The sequence below is a fragment of the Orycteropus afer genome, unplaced genomic scaffold (assembly GCF_000298275.1).
Source record: "Orycteropus afer afer isolate SDZICR_OR568_19922 unplaced genomic scaffold, OryAfe1.0 scaffold00014, whole genome shotgun sequence".
NCBI classification, from domain to species: domain Eukaryota; kingdom Metazoa; phylum Chordata; class Mammalia; order Tubulidentata; family Orycteropodidae; genus Orycteropus; species Orycteropus afer.
This window is the reverse complement of record NW_006921601.1, coordinates 12,341,797-12,362,087: the sequence shown is the minus strand read 5'-3', so window position 1 is coordinate 12,362,087 and position 20,291 is coordinate 12,341,797. Positions and strand designations below refer to the sequence as shown.

At 39.0% G+C, this 20,291-nt stretch overlaps 1 protein-coding gene across 1 annotated transcript in view; it reads left to right on the top strand.

Moving 5' to 3' along the window:
- The window catches only part of RRAS2 (RAS related 2), an 83,457-nt gene extending 67,052 nt beyond the window's left edge, over nt 1-16,405 (top strand). Inside the window, exons 2-6 of the mRNA XM_007955384.2 lie at nt 9,582-9,669; nt 10,572-10,674; nt 10,834-10,942; nt 13,957-14,075; nt 16,318-16,405. Of these exons, the coding sequence (XP_007953575.1) occupies nt 9,582-9,669; nt 10,572-10,674; nt 10,834-10,942; nt 13,957-14,075; nt 16,318-16,405 (507 nt within the window). The remainder of the gene's footprint in view (nt 1-9,581; nt 9,670-10,571; nt 10,675-10,833; nt 10,943-13,956; nt 14,076-16,317) is intronic.
- The last annotated feature ends 3,886 nt before the right edge of the window (nt 16,406-20,291 follow it).

The following is a 20,291-nucleotide window of genomic DNA, read 5'->3' as shown; positions in this document are numbered from 1 at the left end:
AGTAGGTTAAAATAGTGGGTGGGCTTCGCCGAGCTTCTGGATGGAACCCTCTTGAAGCCATCTAGAAAGGGATGCCCTGCATGGCCACATAGAAAGTGGTGTGAGTCGGCAGGTGGTGCCCACAGAAACCTCAGGGATTAAAGGTTAGAGGTGTGAAAGGCCAGGTCTCACCTAAACCCTGGGAATTATACTTAGGGTTCTACCTTGGGGATTCTCCCAGGAAAGCCACAAGCCTTCCTGAGAGAGATTTTATGGATATCAGGTTTCATTGCTGTGTGCCAACCCTCTCCCCCTCAAGCCTTCTCATTTCTTCAGCTCCACCTCTGAAGGGGCCAGAGGTAGCTTCGCTGGGTAGAGAATGATATGTGGAAAGAGACACTGACTAGTGTCTCTTCCTGCGCCTTGTGCCTCAATCATGGGCTTCTTGGCTCGATCTAGGAAAGTGTGAACCTTAATTTAGGTGAGTGTTGATGAACACAGTTAAAACACTGTACTGGACATCTTAATGATTGAAATTAAAATGTTCTTAGGGCTGAAAGGAACTGAAGGACTATTTATAGTTGAAAAATGCCTGGAAAAAACTATAAGATCTCCCTTCGATTTCATTCCGGAGGAAGGCAAAACTTTGCCACAGAAGGGCTTTGAAAGAAACTTCTGTGCTCAAACTCTATTGAGTCTTAGATCTGTCAGTATGTCAGTTATTTATATATCAATGATACATTAATACATCATCGATTGTAAAAGGAAATTCTAAGTGTCAACAATGGTATACATAAAGCTTGGTATACATAGTTTGCAAATCACAACTGTTAACATTAGACAGAGGAGCCCTGGTGCAACAGTTAAGTGCCTGGCTGCTAACTGGAAGATTGGTGGTTCAGACCCACCCAGCAGCTCCGTGGGAGAAAGACCTGCCAATCTGCTCCCTTAAAGATTGCTTTCGTCGTGTGCCATCAAGTCAATTTTGACTCATTGCAACCCCACATGACAGTAGAACTGCCCCATAGGATTTTTTAGGCTGTAAATCTTACTAACAAATCTGCCCTGGAAGAAGTGCAGCCAGAATGCTCCTAGGAAGCGAGAATGGCCAGACATCATCTCACCTACTTTGGCCATGTTGTCAGAAGGAACCGTTCCCTGGAGAAGGATATCATGCTTGGTAAAGTTGGAGGGTCAAGGAAGAAGGGGAAGGCCCTCGACGAGATGGATTGACACAGTGGCTGCAATGATGGGCTCAGGTATGGCAAGGATCGTGAGGCTGGCATAGGACCGGGCAGGGTTTTGTTCTGCTGTGTCCAGGGTTGCTGTGAGTCGGAGATGACTCGATGGGACCTAACAACAACAACAACAACAAATCTTTAGATTTGTTTAGATTGTTTAGATCGCCAAGTGTTTTTCCCATGGAGCTGCTGGGTGCTTTTGAACCACTCACCTTCTGTTTAGCAGCCAAGCTCTTAACCATCAGGGCTCCTCTGTGAAAATTACAGACTAAAAAAACCCTATGGGCAGTTCCACTCTGTCAGATAATAGGGTTGCTATGAGTCAAATTGACTCAACAGCAAATAACAACAATAACAATACAAGACAGGCTATTTGAAATTGGGAAAATTCAGACTCGTTGCATTAAGGATCAGAGAAACTCAGCATATTGAGATTGTTTTCTATTTGTAGTGCAAAGAAAGTAAGATATGATTTTGGCATTATTAGCCTGTAATGTGCTAAGGACCTGCTGTGTGTCATGTACTGAGTCCCTGAGTGGTGTGAATGGATAAGTATTTGCCTACTAACAGGAAAGCTGGCAGTTGAGATCCACTCAGTGTCACCAAAGAAAGGCCTGGTGGTCTACTGAAGGGTCGCAGCCATTGGAAACCCTGTGGAGCACAGCTCTGTTCTGACGTACACGGAGTCACCATGAGTCAGAACCAACGCCATGACACCTCATAGACTGGTGTGTCAGAGACTATGTCTTGCACTCCACATAAAGTATTTTTACTTTTCACAACAATCTTACAAAGTACTATCATTTTACAGGCAAGGAAACAGCTTCTCATAGCTAGCAAAAGTGGTAGAGCTGAATTCTGGTCTGACTTATAACTCATGATCTTCTCACTCTGCTTTGCTGCCTTCCTGAGGAGCTCCAGTGGTGCAGTGCCTAAGGTATTTGATGGCTAACCAGAAGGTTGATAGTTCAAACCCACTAGCCACTCCATGGAAGGAATACTGGGCATTCTACTTCCATAAAGATTTACCACCTGGGAAACCCACGGGGGCTTGCTGTGTGTTGGGATCGACCGGATGGCAGTGGGTTTGGTTTCTTTTTTTAGGGGTGGTTGCTGCCTTCCTAGGCAGCCTCATACCCCCAGTATACTGTGAGGGAACAAGGATGCAATGACCTCACAAACCCTCCTAGTTGGGAGAGGGGAGGATGGGATACACATGACAGTCACTGGTGATGGCAGCTGAATCCTGCTGGGCAGCTTTGTGAGGGCCCCACCTGGGAGTGTGAGGTGTTCCCTGTGTCTACTCTCTGGAAGGTTTTTCCTTTCCTGTTATGCTGCTTTGGCACATCTGCAGTGGGCATTGGAGTATGCCCTCCTTAAACTAGCTGTACTCTCAGAGGACAGAGGATTAGGGATGTAAATCAATTCACCCATGGACTCAAACAACTAGGAAGCAGCAAGAATCTTGATTGAATTTCAGGTCTGTCTGACTCCAGGGCCTATGCATTTTCCTTCTCATTATTGCTGCCTCCAGTGAAGTATTATAAATGAACCTATTAATAGAAAGTAGAATCTTACAAAAGACTTAAAAAAATTTAATACATGTTTTGTAGACAAAAGTAAATATTGGGAAATGCTTCTCCTGCTGATTTGAAGTGGAGGCGAGCAGAGAATTGCGGAATTTTAGGTCTTTGGTGTTTTGTGACCTGATTTCTGTGTGTAGTGTTGGGGAGGGGGCCGGTGAGCAGGATCACAAGCAGGGAAAGAAAGAAATTCAGATTTCGGTTCATCTTTTTCTTATTTCATGAAGTCAAATACAAACCTTATTTCTCATGGTACTTCTCATTTTATAGGCCAATAAAGGAGTGAAAAACTTGAAGTTTTGCTAGTTGTAGTAAATAGCAAGAATTTAGAACATGAGCTTGGTATCAGACCTGGATTTAAGTGTTCTATCTGGGTGACCTTGAAGAAGTAACATCATTGCTTGCTTCATTTAAAAAAAAAAAAATCTGCAAAGGGGAATATATATCTAAAGGGTCATTATGAGAATTAAATGAGAGTATTTTTATATATATAATAACATTTTATATATAATGCGTATAATATATGGTCTTTTTTTACACATTAGATATTTATACACACACACACACACACACACACACACCAAACCTGTTGCATCAAGTCGATGACAATTCATAGTGACCCTGAAGGACGGAGTAGAGCTGCCCCATAGGGTTTCCAAGCTGTAAATCTTTACTACTGCCTCACCATTCTCCTGTGGGGCAGCTGGTGGGTTTGAACCACCAAGCTTTCAGTTGTTGTTGTTGTTATGTGCTGTCGAGTTGGATCCAACTTATAGGGACCCCTCCTTGGGTTTCTGAGGTGGTATCACTACGGAAGTAGATTGCCCAACCTTCTTTCCGGGGAGTGGCTGGTAGGTTTGAACCACCAGCCTTCTGGTTAGCAGTCAAGTGCCTTAGGCACTATCCTACCAGAGCTTCCAACCTTTCAGTAGGTGTATATATATTGTGTATATAACATACATGCATGCAAACATATACAACACTGTTGTTTGCAAGGAGAATTCTCAGTAAATGACTGCTGCTAATTGTGATTGAGGACATTTTTCTTTTGTTTTTGTGGGAGCAGTGGAAGCAGGAATGGAAGCTGAGTAGGATTGTCCATACTTCGACAGAGACAGAGTGGTAAAAAGAAAAGAACTTTGGAGAATGAGCCTAGAGACTTTGATTTTAGTACCAGATCTGCCAAGGTCTTGGTGTTTTTATATGTTTATGGAGCTTGTATTCTAGTTGTGTGGGAAGAGAGGGAGTCAATAAAAGTATAATATATATTATAAAATATATATGTTATTTCTAGGCATACATAGGAAAATACTCTGACCAAGAGGAAATGTAAGCTTGAGTCAATAGCCCTTGAGTAGAGTGAGATGGAAGCTCAGGGTTAAAAGATTCTTATCCTGTTCCTCTGATGTTAAGCTTTTTATTGTTCCAATGTGCTACCACCAGGTTTTTAAAACATTAATATGGAAATTGCCAGATATATGCAGAAGTAGAATACCGTAATGTCGCTCACACAAGTTACCCAAATTCAGTAGGTAAGATTTTCTCTCAATTTGTTTCGACTGTTTTCTTCTCCTCCCCTTCCTTTTCCACACCATATGTTTTTAGAAGACACCTGAGATTCTCGTCTAAGAATGGTGCTGTGCTCAGAAATGCCCTGTCATTTGTTTACAATTTCCCAGGGGCGCTTTAGATTTAGCTTCCTATCTTTTCTGTACGCAAGGGTAGTAGATTTAACCAATGTGCTGGATTCACTGGGTTTCCTAGAGTCTCCAAAATAGAACCAGTCCTGGTGTGCAGACCAGGCACCGCTCTGTGGCAGTGTTGGGGAACTACACTTTCACCAATAGCTTCCAAAACAACCAATCTCAACTGCTGTTGAGTAGACTTTGACTTATAGCAACTCCTCCTTGGTTTTCTGAGGAGGTATCTCTTCAGATGTAGATTGCCCAACCTGCCTTCTGAGGAGTGGCTGGTGGGCTTGAACCGCCAGACTTCTGGTTAGTAGTCAAACACCTTAGGCACTGTACCACCAGAGTTCCCACCAATAACTTAGCGTAGGAGAAAGTAGGTTGTGAATGAAGAAATTGCGTCAGCTCTGCATCCCTCCCCTGTTTGGTTCTTTTGTTCCTTAAGACACCTTCTTTGGGAAGATTCTGACCTGGCAGCCCTCTTAGGTGGCCAGCTACAACACCTATTTTACAATCTAATAACATGTAATCAACAACAATATTCCTGTTATTGCAGCATAATGCTCTGGAGTTGCTAGGGCTTTTGACAGCTTTATTCATGTCAAGTTTTATCAGGGGAAATACATGTTCCAGTCTGAATGGGAGCTTCCCCAATCTTAAATTTGTCCTACCACGCCTAACGTCTTTAAAAAGACTGAAGCCCATTTGCCCTTCTTGGAGGACATCCTGCCCTTTGAAAGGGGATGCTCCTTTCGTTCCGGCTAGGATCCTTGTCTGTGTGTCTTGTCACATGATAGCAGGAAAACATTCTCCTTTCTCCAACTCCCCTTTCCCCCATTTCCCACTTCAGTGTGTTTTTCTGAACTGTGTAGTCTATCTCTGTGGTAGTTAAGGTTGTTGTGAACTTAGCTGGACCTGGTTGAGTGAGTGACTCGGCAGCTGGTGGTAGTTATTCCCCATGATGAGACTGGCAGTCAATTCCATGGTGAGATCTACCACAAGCAGCTGAGGAGCTGCTTTAGGAATGAAGGTTCCCAAGTATAAGAAGCAGCTTTGGAATGGTCTCCATGTTATGGCCTGCTTGGACCCTGCATGCAGCCATGTCATTGTTTAGCAGCCTGCCATGCTCTGCAGACCTCGGAACTTTCAGTGGATTTGAATTAGTGGCCTGCTGTGTGGTTTGGAAACATCGGAACTGTGCCTTTTTACTTGTCAACCTTGGGTTTGTCAGCCTCAGCAGCCAGCAGCTGAGTGAAGAAAAGCCTCCGGCTCCAGTTGGCCAGGAGCAGGAGGCAGAGCTGACGCCTGAGGTTAAGGGGCTGTCACCCAGTCCCTGGAGCCTGGCACTTCAAACTCGGACTTAAAGCTTCTGAACTGTAAGAGAATAAACTCCTGTTTGTTCAAGCGTCCCATTTGTGGTACATTCCTGTCAGAGCGGCACTAGTAACCAAAACACCCTCCTTCCCTGCCTTCTCCTGAACCTCTCTACTATCTAGTACAATGCAATACTGTGCATGTTCTTTTTCTTTTTCCTTGCTTTCTGCTACAGAATATCCTTTCTGGGCTGAGGTTGGTCATTTTTTCAGCTTCAGGAGAGAGACTGTTTTCTTTTCTGGCAAATTGCTGGGGCTCTGTGTTTATAAGTGAAGGTACACATAGTTCTTCTGCATGACTGCAGTGTTAACACCTTATATTTACAGCCTTCGGAATAATCATGGTATTGGCACCCCATGCTTTTTATGTTCTTTGGTTGGTCTACATTAAACCCCCCACCCTCACCCTCTGCCACCTCCCTCCACTGTAGCATAGTTACTGAGTGCTGTGTAAAAGGCAGCGAACTGTGAGGGTAGGGACCTCGTAGGACATAGTAGGTACTTCATTAATGTTGAACAAAGGAACAAAACTAAGCAAGGGCAATTGGCTGGGGGTTTCACGTAGTGGGAAATAAGACGTTGACACAGATCTAACTGGAGGGCTTTGAATACAGGGCAAAGAAACTAATGAATCCTGTACGCAACAGGGAGCCATTTTATTTTACTTTTTCTCTATAGAGATACAGTTCATACACATAGAAAAAGGTGCACAAATTTTAAATTACAGCTTAATGAATTTTTACATTTGTATATATCCACGTAATTACTGCTCAGATCCAGAAAACATTTCCAGAGTCCCATATGGGGAGCTACTTCTTTTGATATGCAACCTTTTAGATAACCAGGTCCCAGAAGGTAATAGGTTTGCCTAAAGTCACATGGTTGGTCTGTGGTAACTAGGACTGGAATTACTACAGCTGTTCCCAGGAAAAGGAAGCCTTTCTACTTGAACAAAAACACTAGTTCAGACTAACTGCATCACAAAATAATTACAGTTGTTAATGATTACCGTTCATTAATCATCAGCATGCCTTAATATTTTATATGCATTACGTCATTTTATCTGCTCATTTTCCTTCCCCCTATTTTACAGATGCTGAAGGTTAGTGAGGTAATTTGCCTCAGGCTCCACAGCTAGAAAGTTGGTAGAGTTAGACTCAAACCCAGTACTATCTGTTACCAGAGACTAATAGCTATTGGTGATCTGCTGCCTTAAATATCTGATACTCAAGTTTAAGTAACAAAAAATGCTGTGCCTTTGTGGTGGGAGATGAGTAGGAGTTCTGGTAGCATAGTGCCTAAGGCACTTGACTGCCAACCAGAAGGCTGGAGGTTCAAACCCACCAGCCACTCCTCGGAAGGAAGGTTGGGCAATCCTACTTCCGTAGTGATACTGCCTCGGAAACCCAAGGAGGGGTCGCTATGAGTTGGGGCCGACTCGATGGCAAATAACAACAACAACAACAACAACAGCAACACAGAGAATACTCTTTTTAGGCATATTCTGGCCTGTGGCTTATTGCAACCATGAGAGGGAAAGAGATTTCTGATTCAATGACAGGCCGTAAACTGATGGTTTGTTTGGATGAATCTTTATGAGGGATGAAGGTGATTTCAGTGATGATAGCTCTTTAGAATCTACACATGGCAAGAAGAGGATGGACTCTGCAAATTATGAAAACAGGGTGCAGAGAAGATAAAATGTGAACCTAAGTTTTCAGAAACTTAGTCTAAAAATAAGTAAAATAAATGCATACCATAGAGCAGAGTGACAGAATTCTTAGTAACATTAAGGTTGTGTTTCAAGAGCTAAGGCATCCAAAGAAAATAATGAAACTTCCACAACCACTAAAAGGAAAAACAACTTATTTTAATGGGCCTCATGGTGTTGAAACAACAATTTTCTACGTGTGTTAAACATCCTGGTTGGCTCTTACAAAGCAAAATACTCTTATTAAAAGAATTCTAACTATTACGCATGAAGTGGACACTTCTAAGATTACATTCAGTATTTGTACATTCATTAAGTTTTTAAGCAGAGGGGGAGGGACAGTTCAGCACATAAACTGGAAGTACTCAAGGAAACCGAGATAATACAAGATAACAGTCTGGTAAGAGGGATCAGATTGCTGTGGGGCAGCATGTTTCAGGAAACTAATGTTAAAAAAAGAAAAAGTATTACAAACAGGCTTGCTTGGTGAAAGCCCTTTTAAGTTGTTTATAGTACTGAGTACAAGGAATATTGTTGCCAGTGTATTTAACTTTTAAAGATGTATGGGTGCCAAAAATAAGTTCAGGATTGTTTTGATACCCCTTTATTTTTAAATTGGGCGGGGGGAGGGGGAATGGGAGAGATGAATGAATTTCTATTTAAAGTTGCCCCTGTTGGTAAATATTTCATATTTTGTTTAATAAACCCTGTATTTAAGTGAAAACACCAAAAAGGAAATAGGGCTATGGATACTGAATTCTGTGATAAAAATTAATCCTAAAATATAAATACATTGTAGACCTGTCCTTTAAAAAAAGAAAAGAAAGTTTATATGTAAAACAGTGGTGGCAGGCAGACAGATCAGTATACACAGTCCTATCCGCACCCCCAGTGCCAGTGGTTTCCTTACTGTCCTGTTGAGAGTGCCTGCTTCTGAGTAGCTTTCTGGTGTTGGCATAGGTCACCATGCTGGCATTTGTCACTTGAGGATGCTGTTGCCCTAGAGCCAGCAGGTCCAGCTGCCAGGAGCCCTTGCCTGAAGAATGGCTGAACACCCTCGGCACCGCTTCCCAGTATTAAGCTGTCTTCTTCCAAGTCATTCCCTCAGATTTTGTAATGAGCCAGAGGGACATGGGCTTTGAGGAAGTTAGTTGAGAGGAGAAAGGAGGAGATGCTCAGAACAGAAGAAGGATGTTGTCAGTGCCCTAGTTAGTGCTGTCTTGGAAAAAGAGGAAAAACAGGCTCTTGAAGATTCTTCTTGTTCTATTTTTTAAAACTTTTTTTTTTAATTGTGAAATATAATACACAAATAAATGCATTCCCTAAGGCTTTTCCCTTTTTACTCTGATACCTTAACTCCCCTATCTTATGGAAGATAACAGTGGGAGGCCTTGATACAGGAGGAAAAGAGAAGTAGAATTTAAGATAAAAAATAACAAAAATGTGAGTGAAAGAATAAGTTTGAGATGTCTGCAAATGAAAAATATTCTGAAGTAATATTTCTTTATTGTAAGGAATAAAATATAAAAGGGAGTGAGACAAAACTCCTCAAGGTGTGAGAAAAGAGAGGAGAAAAGAAAGGGGGGGGCATACATAGAATCTTCCAGGCCTCTTTTTTTGTTGTCTCTGTTAGGTTCACTATTGTTGTTAGGCATGGTACTTATCACTTGGTTGCAGATTCAAATACATCTGAATTATCGCAGTATGGTTTTCTAAAATTTGAGATCTAGATTCTTAGGCACAAATAAGTTTATATATATATGGCAGTTAATTATTTGCAATATTCTTGCATATTTCACATGAAAATGGATTTAATACCCTATCTCCACTTGGAAGGCTCTGAAGCAATTTCATTTAGTAGGGAATTGACATAGGAGGTTAAACTCTACTATAAGGAAAATATCTTAATTAATTCTTGGATAAGTAAAATTTGATAAAGAAAATTGCCTTCGTATATGGATGGGTACATACATGCAAATTTTAAAATAAAGTAATTTTTCTTACAGTCCTATTTTGTAACGGATTATGATCCAACCATTGAAGATTCCTATACAAAGCAGTGTGTGATAGATGACAGAGCGGCCCGGCTGGATAGTAAGTAATCTTCCTGTATTTAAAAGTTTGCACATCATGTTTTTAAAAGTGAATGACATTTGCTAAGTTAAATAATGTAATTGAAATATTAGATGATCTTAAATATTAGCCCATATCTATCATTAGTTTTGATTGATGAAGCTACATATTGGGAAATAAGACTTAAATATTTGATAAATGAAAGTAAAACAGTACTTGGATAGATCTTGTGTTCTGGCAAAACTAGTCTTGTCTTTGTAATTTGTTGAAGTTCTATTTATTAGGACATTTGGGAATAAAATACCCCAGGTCTGAACTTCTCCTGCCCTTTGGTGAAGGCTAAAATGAGTGAAGTGAATATAGAAATGGTTCCATATTTGTTAACTTGTTTAGAATTTATAATACAGAGACTTTAGCAAATAGTGTTTTGTGACTAGTTAGACATCCTGCTTGCCCCCAGAGTAAGACATAACTCTTCAACTTTTGTGCTTCTTGTTTATTCACAGAGATTAAGAAGAACATTAGCATGTGTACTTAAATATGATATTGGGGGGTAGAACCAAACTTTCTCAGATTTACACGTCTTTTTTTGAATTATTCTTTTTCAATGAGAGGAGAAAACACTGAAGTGCCTTCAGAGGTTCATCTGACTTCATCTGCTTAGATGGGTTTGATATTTTTAACCATGTAATTGGTATGCTAATACATTCTAACTACTAAATCAACCTGCTCTGAAACTGCCTGCTATTAGAATGTATTTGTCTTTAGTACTGAGTATAGAGTATTAAGAGGAGAAAGCTTTTTATGTTATATTAAGTGTGATGCTCATCGGAGGACCCACATTAATTGGGCCTTCCGTTGCTGGGGAAGTCAGATATAAAATGAAATCCAAACACAGTTACATTTGTTTTCTTTTTCTTTAGTTCTAGATACAGCAGGACAAGAAGAGTTTGGGGCTATGAGAGAACAGTACATGAGAACTGGCGAGGGTTTCCTATTGGTCTTTTCAGTCACAGATAGAGGCAGGTTTGTACCAATATTAAAATATAAACCCTCTGTTCATGTTTGGATTACTACTTTATTGAATTTGGACTTATTTTTATACAAAAAGGAAAAGCAATAAAGCACTAAACGGGCGTGAGACTTGGCTGAAATCTGATACCTTGATCAATTTTTTTTTTTTAGTTTTGAAGAAATCTATAAGTTTCAAAGACAGATTCTCAGAGTAAAAGATCGTGATGAGTTTCCAATGATTTTAATTGGTAATAAAGCAGACCTGGATCATCAAAGACAGGTGAGAAGGAACTTAGCTTCTGGGAAATCAGTTGTTTATGATTATGTGAATGAACTGCTGTATTCAGTGAAACAATTGAAAGTGCCATTGATCAAAAACACTGTGCTGTAAGCTTAATTACCTTCATTTAGAGAAAGACTTTGATTTAAATGATATTATTTGGATTTTTCCCAAGTCTTATCAGTGACTGAATTTTCTTTTAATTCTCTTGACTATCTCTAATGCACTAACTTGCAAGAGAAGAGTATCTTTAGTTGCAGGCTAATTTATTTTCACTTGTTTTTTCACCCACTCATTTTAAATTTATCATTTGTATTTTGGCATATATTATACACGGTTAACCTTTTTTGGGGAAGGAGTTCCTTGGAAGAAAGGTCAGGTTACCCACTTCTGAAAACTGGCCATTGAAAAACCCTATGTGTGAAGCACAGTTCTGCTCGATACACGTGAGGTCACCATGAGTTGAAATTGACTCGGAAGCATCTGTTTTTCTTTTTTTCCTTTCTTTTTTAGCTTAAGACAAAATATTTCTTGGTAGAGTTTAGGCCTACCAAATCAGACTATCCAGGAGATAAGTATTAAGTATATTTAGTATTTAAGTATCTTTATAAAATTCTCTGCATTGGGAACCTGTATTTTATTGATTTCTGGCTTTACAATGCCATGGCTTTGTTTCATATGGTGTTCTTTTTGCTTATTTTTGTTTGTTTTGGTTGTAGTAATGCTGTATCTACTTGTTAAAGTCTTGCTACATCAGAGAGCTCAAGCTACTTAATATGTAGTTAGAAGTTTCTTGAACAGAAATGTGTGCACCAACTTTGCTGACTTTGATTCCTGGAAGACACTGATATGAAACCATATTTTAAAAATAAATAAATGAAGCATATAAATGACCTTACCAGTGGTATTGTTTTAGTGTTAACAGTTACTTGCCTTTTTGCTCTAGCTGAATTACATTGTGCACGAAGGGTAAAATAAGGTCCCTTTTTGAGGAGTAATAGAGCAAAAGACAAATACAAAGTTCTTAAGGACATGTATTTTCCCTCCAGATCAAATATATATTAATCAAGTAGGTAATTTATTGATCAACTTGTTTCAGTATTTATTTTTCTCCCTACATCATCTTTCCCTTTACTTCAAGATATGTTTATGTGATTGGTCATATGCCATTTGCTTAGCGTGTTAATTTAGGTAACTGCTGTGCACTCTTCTAGGCTGTGGATGTACAAAGACTGATAGCCTTACTCTCCCTAGCCTCAAATGACTTATTGTAATAGTGGAGAAAGAAAAAATAAAATCACAAATTGTCCTGTAGAAAATGAAGAATTTTGTAGATGGTAGCCACATAATGTGATGGGAGTTCCAGAACACCATGAGAACTGTAAGAAGTTTCTGATTACTTGAGTATTGAAGGATTAATCAGAATTAGTTGGATGAAACAAATTAAGAGTATAAGGTTGGGCTAGAAGGGATGATGTTCCAGGAAGATGGACTAGAATTTGTAATAGCATGGCAATATTTTCATAGGAAAACATTTCTTTCGTCAAATTTTCTTAAATTAGAAACTGTTCTTTCTATAATTGGTGACTCTGCCACTTTCTTTTGGCTTCCTTGCTTATTGTTAATTGCTTGCTTGATCTGGTTGGTTTATATTTCAAATCCATGGATCTTATGATACATACGTTATTTTGAAGAGAGGCGGGGTAAATTAAAAACTGCAAAACTTGAATATACTAATACTATGTAGAATCTGTCTGGCACTCTTTTGGGATTTAATAAGGCATGAACTATTATAAAGTAATGGTTAAATGTATGTACATTAATGTGATAACCTAATGGCTGATGTGTGGGAATGGAGTATTAAATTTAATTTGAGGAACAAACAACCTGAAAGGATCAGAGAGAACAAGACCTGCAACTCAAATAGGGCCAAGAATAATTACTCTTTCAGTCAGCCAGAGTAGAAAATCTCATAGTTCTTAAAATACTGGATAGGCTTTTCTTTCAGTAGTGGGGCAAAAAGGAGCTGTGGTCTCCTGCATCTGTAAAGATTTATAGCCTTGCAAACCCTATAGGGCAGCCCTGCTTTGTTCTATAGGGTCACCATGATTTGGAATTGACTCACCAGCAGTGGGTTTGTTTTGGGGTTTAATGGGGCAAAATTAGCCCCAGAATAAATGTGAATAAAATCAAAAGCATCACTGGAAAGGACCAACCTGTTTACAAATAACAGCATCCCAGGAGAAAGTTCACTAATATGTACAGGAATACAAAATACTCAGCATCCAATAGGTAAAAACCCAGCACCCAAGTGTCCACTCAAAAATTATCAGACATGACATACAAAGAAGCAGGGAAATATGATCCATGACAAAGAAGGAAAAAACAAACAAACAATAGAAACAGGCCCAGAAATGATACAGATGGTAGAATTAATGGACCAAGACATTTTAAAACAGTTATAACTATGTTCTGTATGTTCAGAAAGCTAGAAAAAGCCTGGATATGTTCAGTAGGGCCATGGAAGATATAAAAGGATCCAAATTAAACTTGCAGAAATTAAAACTGTGATGCCTGAGATGAAAAATATGCTGGTTAAGATTAACAGCAGAAGAAATGACTGAAAAATCTCCAAATATTATAAAAACTATCAATGCCCATACTCAAGAAACTCAATAAGCCCAAAGCACAAGAAATATGAAGAAAAATATAACAAGGCACAGCATAATGAAATTGTTTAGAACAGTTGATAAAGAGAAAACCTGAAAAATAGAGGAGAAAAACATTACATACAGAGGGACAAAGTCAAGGTGATAGGAGATTCCAGGTGCAAATAAGGTAAGCCAACAGACAGTGGAACAACTGTGCACCTAAAATTCAATACCCACCAACAATTTGTTCCAAAAAGGAAGGTGAGATGAAGCCTTTTCCACACACACACAACGTGAGGAGTAGATGGAGCAAATCAAATTGTTTGATACTGTACTTCAAACACGGCTCTTGTGGAATTTCAGGTGACACAGGAGGAAGGACAGCAGTTAGCGCGGCAGCTTAAAGTAACCTACATGGAGGCTTCTGCAAAGGTTAGGATGAACGTAGATCAGGCTTTCCACGAACTCGTCCGGGTTATAAGGTAAGCAAAACACATCCTAGAAGTTGTTTCAGCTCATTGTATTTGAACAGGTAATCAAACTGCTTTTTAAAACCATTAACTAACAACAACAAAAATTAAAATATTTTTAGTAAGAAAAAGGAAACTATGGGATTCTGTTCCAGGGGTTCATATAAATGGTATATTTAAAGTTTTCATTGTGTGGATACTGTATTCTAGACACTTTCTATATATAAAATCCTATTTTAAACTATATTGGACTAGAAGGTAAATACAGAGATTTTTGAAAAGGAATAATGAAGCGTCCAAAGGTGGCGCTGGTTGGATGATAGTGGTGGTAACAGCTAACCTTTGAGTGGTGGTAATCTCTGCAAATACTGTTGAAGTGCTTTACCTGCATTTTAGCGTCACCACAACTAAGTAAGCTAAATGCTGTTTTTTTAAATCTCTACTTCTGGGTTAATAAACTGAACAACAGTGAGGGTAAACGACTTGTTTAAGGTGTTGTTGTGTTGTTGTTATGTGCCGTTGAGTCGGATGCAACTCATAGCAACCCCTCCTTGGGTTTCCAAGGCAGTATCACTCTGGAAGTAGATTGCCCCATCTTCCTTCCGAGGAGTGGCTGGTGGGTTTGAACCACTGCAGTCAGGTGCCTTTAGGCACTACGCTACCAGAGCTCCTTGTTTAAGGTGTAGACATATTAAATAGCAGAACTGGGACTGGAATTGCAATCTCTGAATCTCAAGCCAGTGCCCTTAGCCTTGCTTCTTACCCAGCTCCTCCTCTTAGGGTAAGAGGCAGTAGGGATTGAACAGGCCCACAGGAAGTGAAGTACAATCTCCCAGACTACAAAAAATGCTCTGTTAGATGGCCTAGGAAATGCCAGTGGTTCAGAAAGCACTAATGGGCTCCAGGAAGCTTGAGGTGATGGATGAGGCCTTCTGGGGTTATTATAAAAATGTTTGTATGTGAGAAAGATTAACTTGCTTTAGTAGGTAGATTTGGCTTGATTATTTTGAATCGTGGTGGCCTGATTCCTACTCAGCTCTCTAGACCTACTGGATATCTCTCAGCTTGCTAGATAGTTTGATAGACTTATGAGAGTAGAGTCCTTATTATGAATTTAAAGTGAAATAACACCTAAATTGTAGCATCTTGGACATTTTAGTCCCTTGCTAGGGTATTCTTTTTGTGGAGAAAAAACCCAGGATTTTTGTGTTTGTTAAAAAACCCCAGTCCTGTTTTAGTGTTAAACAATTGATGAACCAGTGCTTACTTAAAATAATTCTCTCTGCCTTTTTCAAATATTTTGTCATTGGTTTTGATCTTCAGCATCTATGCATGTCCTCCATCAATCAGGAGTGAGGAAGGGGTGTAGAGAAGGCTTGTTTTGCTAAGCACTCTGCTGGCGTAGTGCCTAAGGCATTTCAAATTGACCAGCTACTCCTTAGAAGGAAGGTTGGGCAATCAACTTCCATAGAGATACTGCCTCGGAAACCCAAGGAGAGGTCGCTATGAGTAGGATCCGACTCCATGGCAGTGAGTGAGTGATTAGGGATTTAAATATAACAAGATCTTTAATCCTCATAGCAATTGTGAAAGGTAGGTTTTTATTATTCCTTTCTAAAACCTGAGGCTCAGAGATGTAAACGATCTTCTTTAATACTGACGTAGGGCTACTAAGTGGCAGAATAGCGATCAGAGTGGCATATCTAGTAAGGATAGTTTTCTACTGTACGCCAATGATGGATGTTTATTCTTAAGTACACCTTATTGTTGCTGTCAAGTCAATTCTGATTCGTGGCAACACCATGTCTGCAGATAGAACAGCTCCATACTGTTTCCAAGGCTGTGACATCTCAGAAGATCACCAGGCCTGCCCTTTGAGGTACCTCTGGGTAGGTTTGAACTACCAACCTTTCGTTTACTAGTCAAGCACTTAACTGCTTGTGCCAGCAGGGACTCCAGGTATACCTTAGAGTCACAGAGTTTTATATTGGGACAGGAAATTAGCAGTTAACTGAGTTCAGCATCTCATCCATTTCAGGACTCTCTCTTCCTGTTAAAGCAACTCGGACAGCTCTGCTTATGTTGGTATTGAAGCTTTGTTGTTGTTGTTTGGCAAAGATTTGTTTTGATTCCCTAGTTGAACTGTAACATTGAAAAGCATATGCACTTACACTAGACTTGTCCAAGAATAACCTGCATTTGTAACTATACATTGCCAAGAAGGCAATTATATTTAGATTGTTCTCTCTTACAGGAAATTTCAAGAGCAGGAATGTCCTCCTTCTCCAGAACCAACACGGAAAGAAAAAGACAAGAAAGGCTGCCATTGTGTCATTTTCTAAGAATCCCATGAATTTTAGCTACCAACTGCCAGGAAAAGCCCTCATCTTCTTCTCTCCTTACAGTTTACATTATGTTGGTACCTTTCTAGCCTTAGACAAGCAAGTCGTACAGATGTTAGCCTTAGACCAAGAAAACCTGGCTAATCCTTTCCAAGAAGCTAATAGCATGGTCATTTCAAGACAAGATGAAAAGAAACACTAAGGCTGCTTTTAAGATGATCTGATTTCTTTAAAATACATATCTATATACACAGACACATTCTTTTTTTAAGGGCTTACATTTTAATCAGGATGAATCAGTTTTGGAACCTAAGCTGTTTGCCAAGCTGAAGTCATAGATTGTGAAATAATTTTTAACTTCTGGAATCTTATTGCTTACTGTTACTCTAAATAGACACATAGGGAATTTTTTTTAAATGTGAATTTTTTGCCCACCTTAAAAGTTTTTGATGTCAACTTTAACCTTAAAACACTGAATTAACTCTACAAAAGTGAGACATCTCAGATCTTACTGATGCTACAGCTTTTGTTTTCCAGTGGCCAAAATCCACAATGCCTATTGTATTTATGGATTAGAAACTGCTCATAAAGCCTTTATATTACTCTTATTCTTGAAGATGATGATATTCTATGTGGCCAAATACCTGGGCTCATTCTGGACTTAGGCATTTTCTTATTCTCGTTTTTTAATTTAGCTCTTTTCACGGCCATGTTGAGGGTGAAAATGAATAATTTCTGTCTGTCTTCCTTTAAGTATTTCTGGATAAGAGATTCAAAATAACTAAAACTGTTTTTCGTTTGATGTAATATAAAATATGGAATTGATCTTTCCAGGGTCAGAGATGATTAATGTTTTTGCTATATACTTTTATACATTATTTTCTTATCAAACTAGTTAACAAGTATTTTTATATGTTTGTAAGCAAATATGCTTTCTCAGCATACCTTGTGTATATGTAAAGATAAGTATTTAATTCTCACTGTTCACTTTTAACTGACAGAAAAAAATGTGGAAGCTACAGAAACTGTGGTAGAACTTTACTTGCTGTTCTGGTCCTGGTTGTACCCACCTTTGGCCAGTCTCATACCTACTCAAGAAACCTTCCCAATAGAGTACAACTTTCAGGATGAGAATCTGAAATCACTTTAAGTATCCCTTACTAGATAGTGACTGTTATATCAAGTATTAAATATAAAACTTTTAATTGTCAATTAGTATAACTGTGGATGGCTTCTGATTTTGTTTTTGATTCTGTGGATTGTGTTTAAACAATTCAAAAAGTATGTTTCCTGATTTTGAGATACTAAGTGGTATTGCACAGTTGTCACTTTATTGAATGTGTACAACAGTCCCATGAGGTTTATAAAGCGTACCCTTGTATAGCTTCAGGTGCTAGAATTAAAATTGATCTGTTATCACAAGATATGATGCTTGTATACTCATTTTGTTATTTTGGTGGTTTGTTAAAGGAATGAGTGTTGGAGGAAATTTATTTTAGCAGCTGTGTTTTTTTTCCCAAAAAATGGTTTGAATCTAAAACTCAGAATAATTCATTTATCAGGTGAAATGATTTGGTGTTCTTGGTGAAGTCTTGAATGTTTTCGGAAGTCAGTGTTAAACTTTTTCTATAAACTGCTCCTGAGAGAACACCAGCTGAAGAGAAGAGGATAAACACATACCCACACACCCTCTGCAGATGAAACTGTAAACTAGATAAACAAAGCACACAGTAAATTTATTTCAAGATTAATAGAAAGAATGTAAATTTTATATTACATGTCATAATCTAATTGCTTTAATATAGAATTATCTTTCCTTTAAAGTCTTCTGGTAAAGTTATTCACTTAAACCGTGACCTTTGATCCCTTCACACTGTAACATATTTTTGGTAGTACTTTCAGTTGGAAAAGCACAGGCTTAAGTTTTTTTTTATCACTTTGTCTTCTAGCTCACAAACCTTTTCTTCTGCAGTTATGTAATTTGCTGTTAATTTCATCCAGTGAATTTTCCATCTTAGACATTATATTTTCCTTTTCTCAAGGTGTCTTATTTATCTTTTATATTCTAATTTTCTATTCACTATGTTCATGTTTTCCTCTAAGCCAACCCTTCTCAACTGTTTTTTCAGAGACTAGAAGGGAGGGGTCGCTATGAGTCAGGGCCAACTCGACGGCAAATAATAACAACAACAACAACAACAGAGCCCTCATGCCTTAAGATACCTATTGGAATGAGTTGATTTCTTTCCTCTGTATCTAGAATGGTAGTAGCTATGTACTGTCCTTGGGAGAAATGATAAAATAGTGTCTTAAATAATTTTCCATAGGGCTTAATTCTCAATCTTGGTTGAGAAAGGCTGGCTGAATATTTGAACATGATTATAATAACTGGTTGTAACATTTTTTTGTCATCTCTATTTCTGAATCTATTTCTATTGACTGATTTTTCTCTAGTTATGAGTCACATTTTCCTGCTTTTTCACATGTTGTTGTTGTTATATGCCATCGAGTCGGCCCCAACTCATAGCGACCCCTCCTTGGGTTTCCGAGGCAGTATCACTACGGAAGTAGATTGCCCCATCTTCCTTCCGAGGAGTGGCTGGTGAGTTTGAACCGCCAGCCTTCTGGTTAGCAGTCAAGTGCCTTACACTATGCTACCAGAGCTCCCGCTTTTTCACATATCTAGTAAGTTTTGATTGCGTGCTGGACATTGTCTGTTTTACGTTGGATGGCTGGATTATGTTGTTTTCTGCTAAGGAGTGTTAGGCTTTGTTCAGTAGCCTGTTGATTGACTTGTGGTTCAGTTTGATCCTTTCGAAGCTTGTTCCCAGTAGCCTTTTTCCTGGGAGAGTATAGCTCCGCTACTGAAATGTGGCTCTTTTTACATCTGTACTGAATTCTTTAAATGATTAGTCTGGATTCTGCACTTTGGCTAGTGGAAACTGAAACAATTCCCAGCCCCATGTGAGCCCTGGGGGAGCCATTCAACTCAAGTTCTAAGGTATTGTTTGCCCAGCCTCTTGGAGTTTCACCTTATACATGCGCATCTTAATATTCAACAGAGGTTCATTGATCGTATGCATATTTTAGGAGCTCTGGTGGCATAGTGCCTAAGGCATTTGACTGCTAACCAGAAGGCTGGTGGTTCAAACCCACCAGCCACTCCTTGGAAGGAAGATTGGACAATCTACTTCCATAGCTTTTTTTCTGGTAGCTCCCTCCTCTTCAGAACTTTGTTCTGTAACTTCTAGCTACCTCAGACTCTCGGTGTGATAGCCATTGTCTGTCTGCTCAACTCATGGAAACGTTTGTGCCCTGCTCAGGATCCCAGCCCCTCTTCTTCTTCAATCTGGAATTACCTCCAGGCAGAAAACCAGGGCCTTCCCTTACTTGTTTCTCTTCCATCAGGAATTGTAGTCCTGTGCTGTTTGGTGTACCATATCTGACAAAAAAAAAAAAAAAATTGTTTCATGTATTTAATCCAGTTTTCTATATGTCTAAGGTAGGAGGGTAAATTTGATTCTTGTTACTCTATCAAGGTTGGAAGCAGACATCTCTCCCATATTATATATCTATCATATAATCAGAGGTATGTTATAGGTTCTTAATCTCTTTTTTGAAATATTTGCTCACAAATGATAACCAGTCCCACAGCATGAATAGTCCTAGTCTATGTGCCCATTACTTACCTATAGCAGAGGTTGGCAGTTTTTTCTGTGAAGGGCCAGATAGTAAATACTATCATGGGCTTTGTTGGCTACATGGTCTCTGCCCCAGCTGTTCAGCTCTGCCATTTTAGCACCAAGGCAGCCATAAATAATATATAAATGAATGATTATAACTGTGTTTTAATAAAACTTTTATTTAGACACTAAAATTTCAGTTT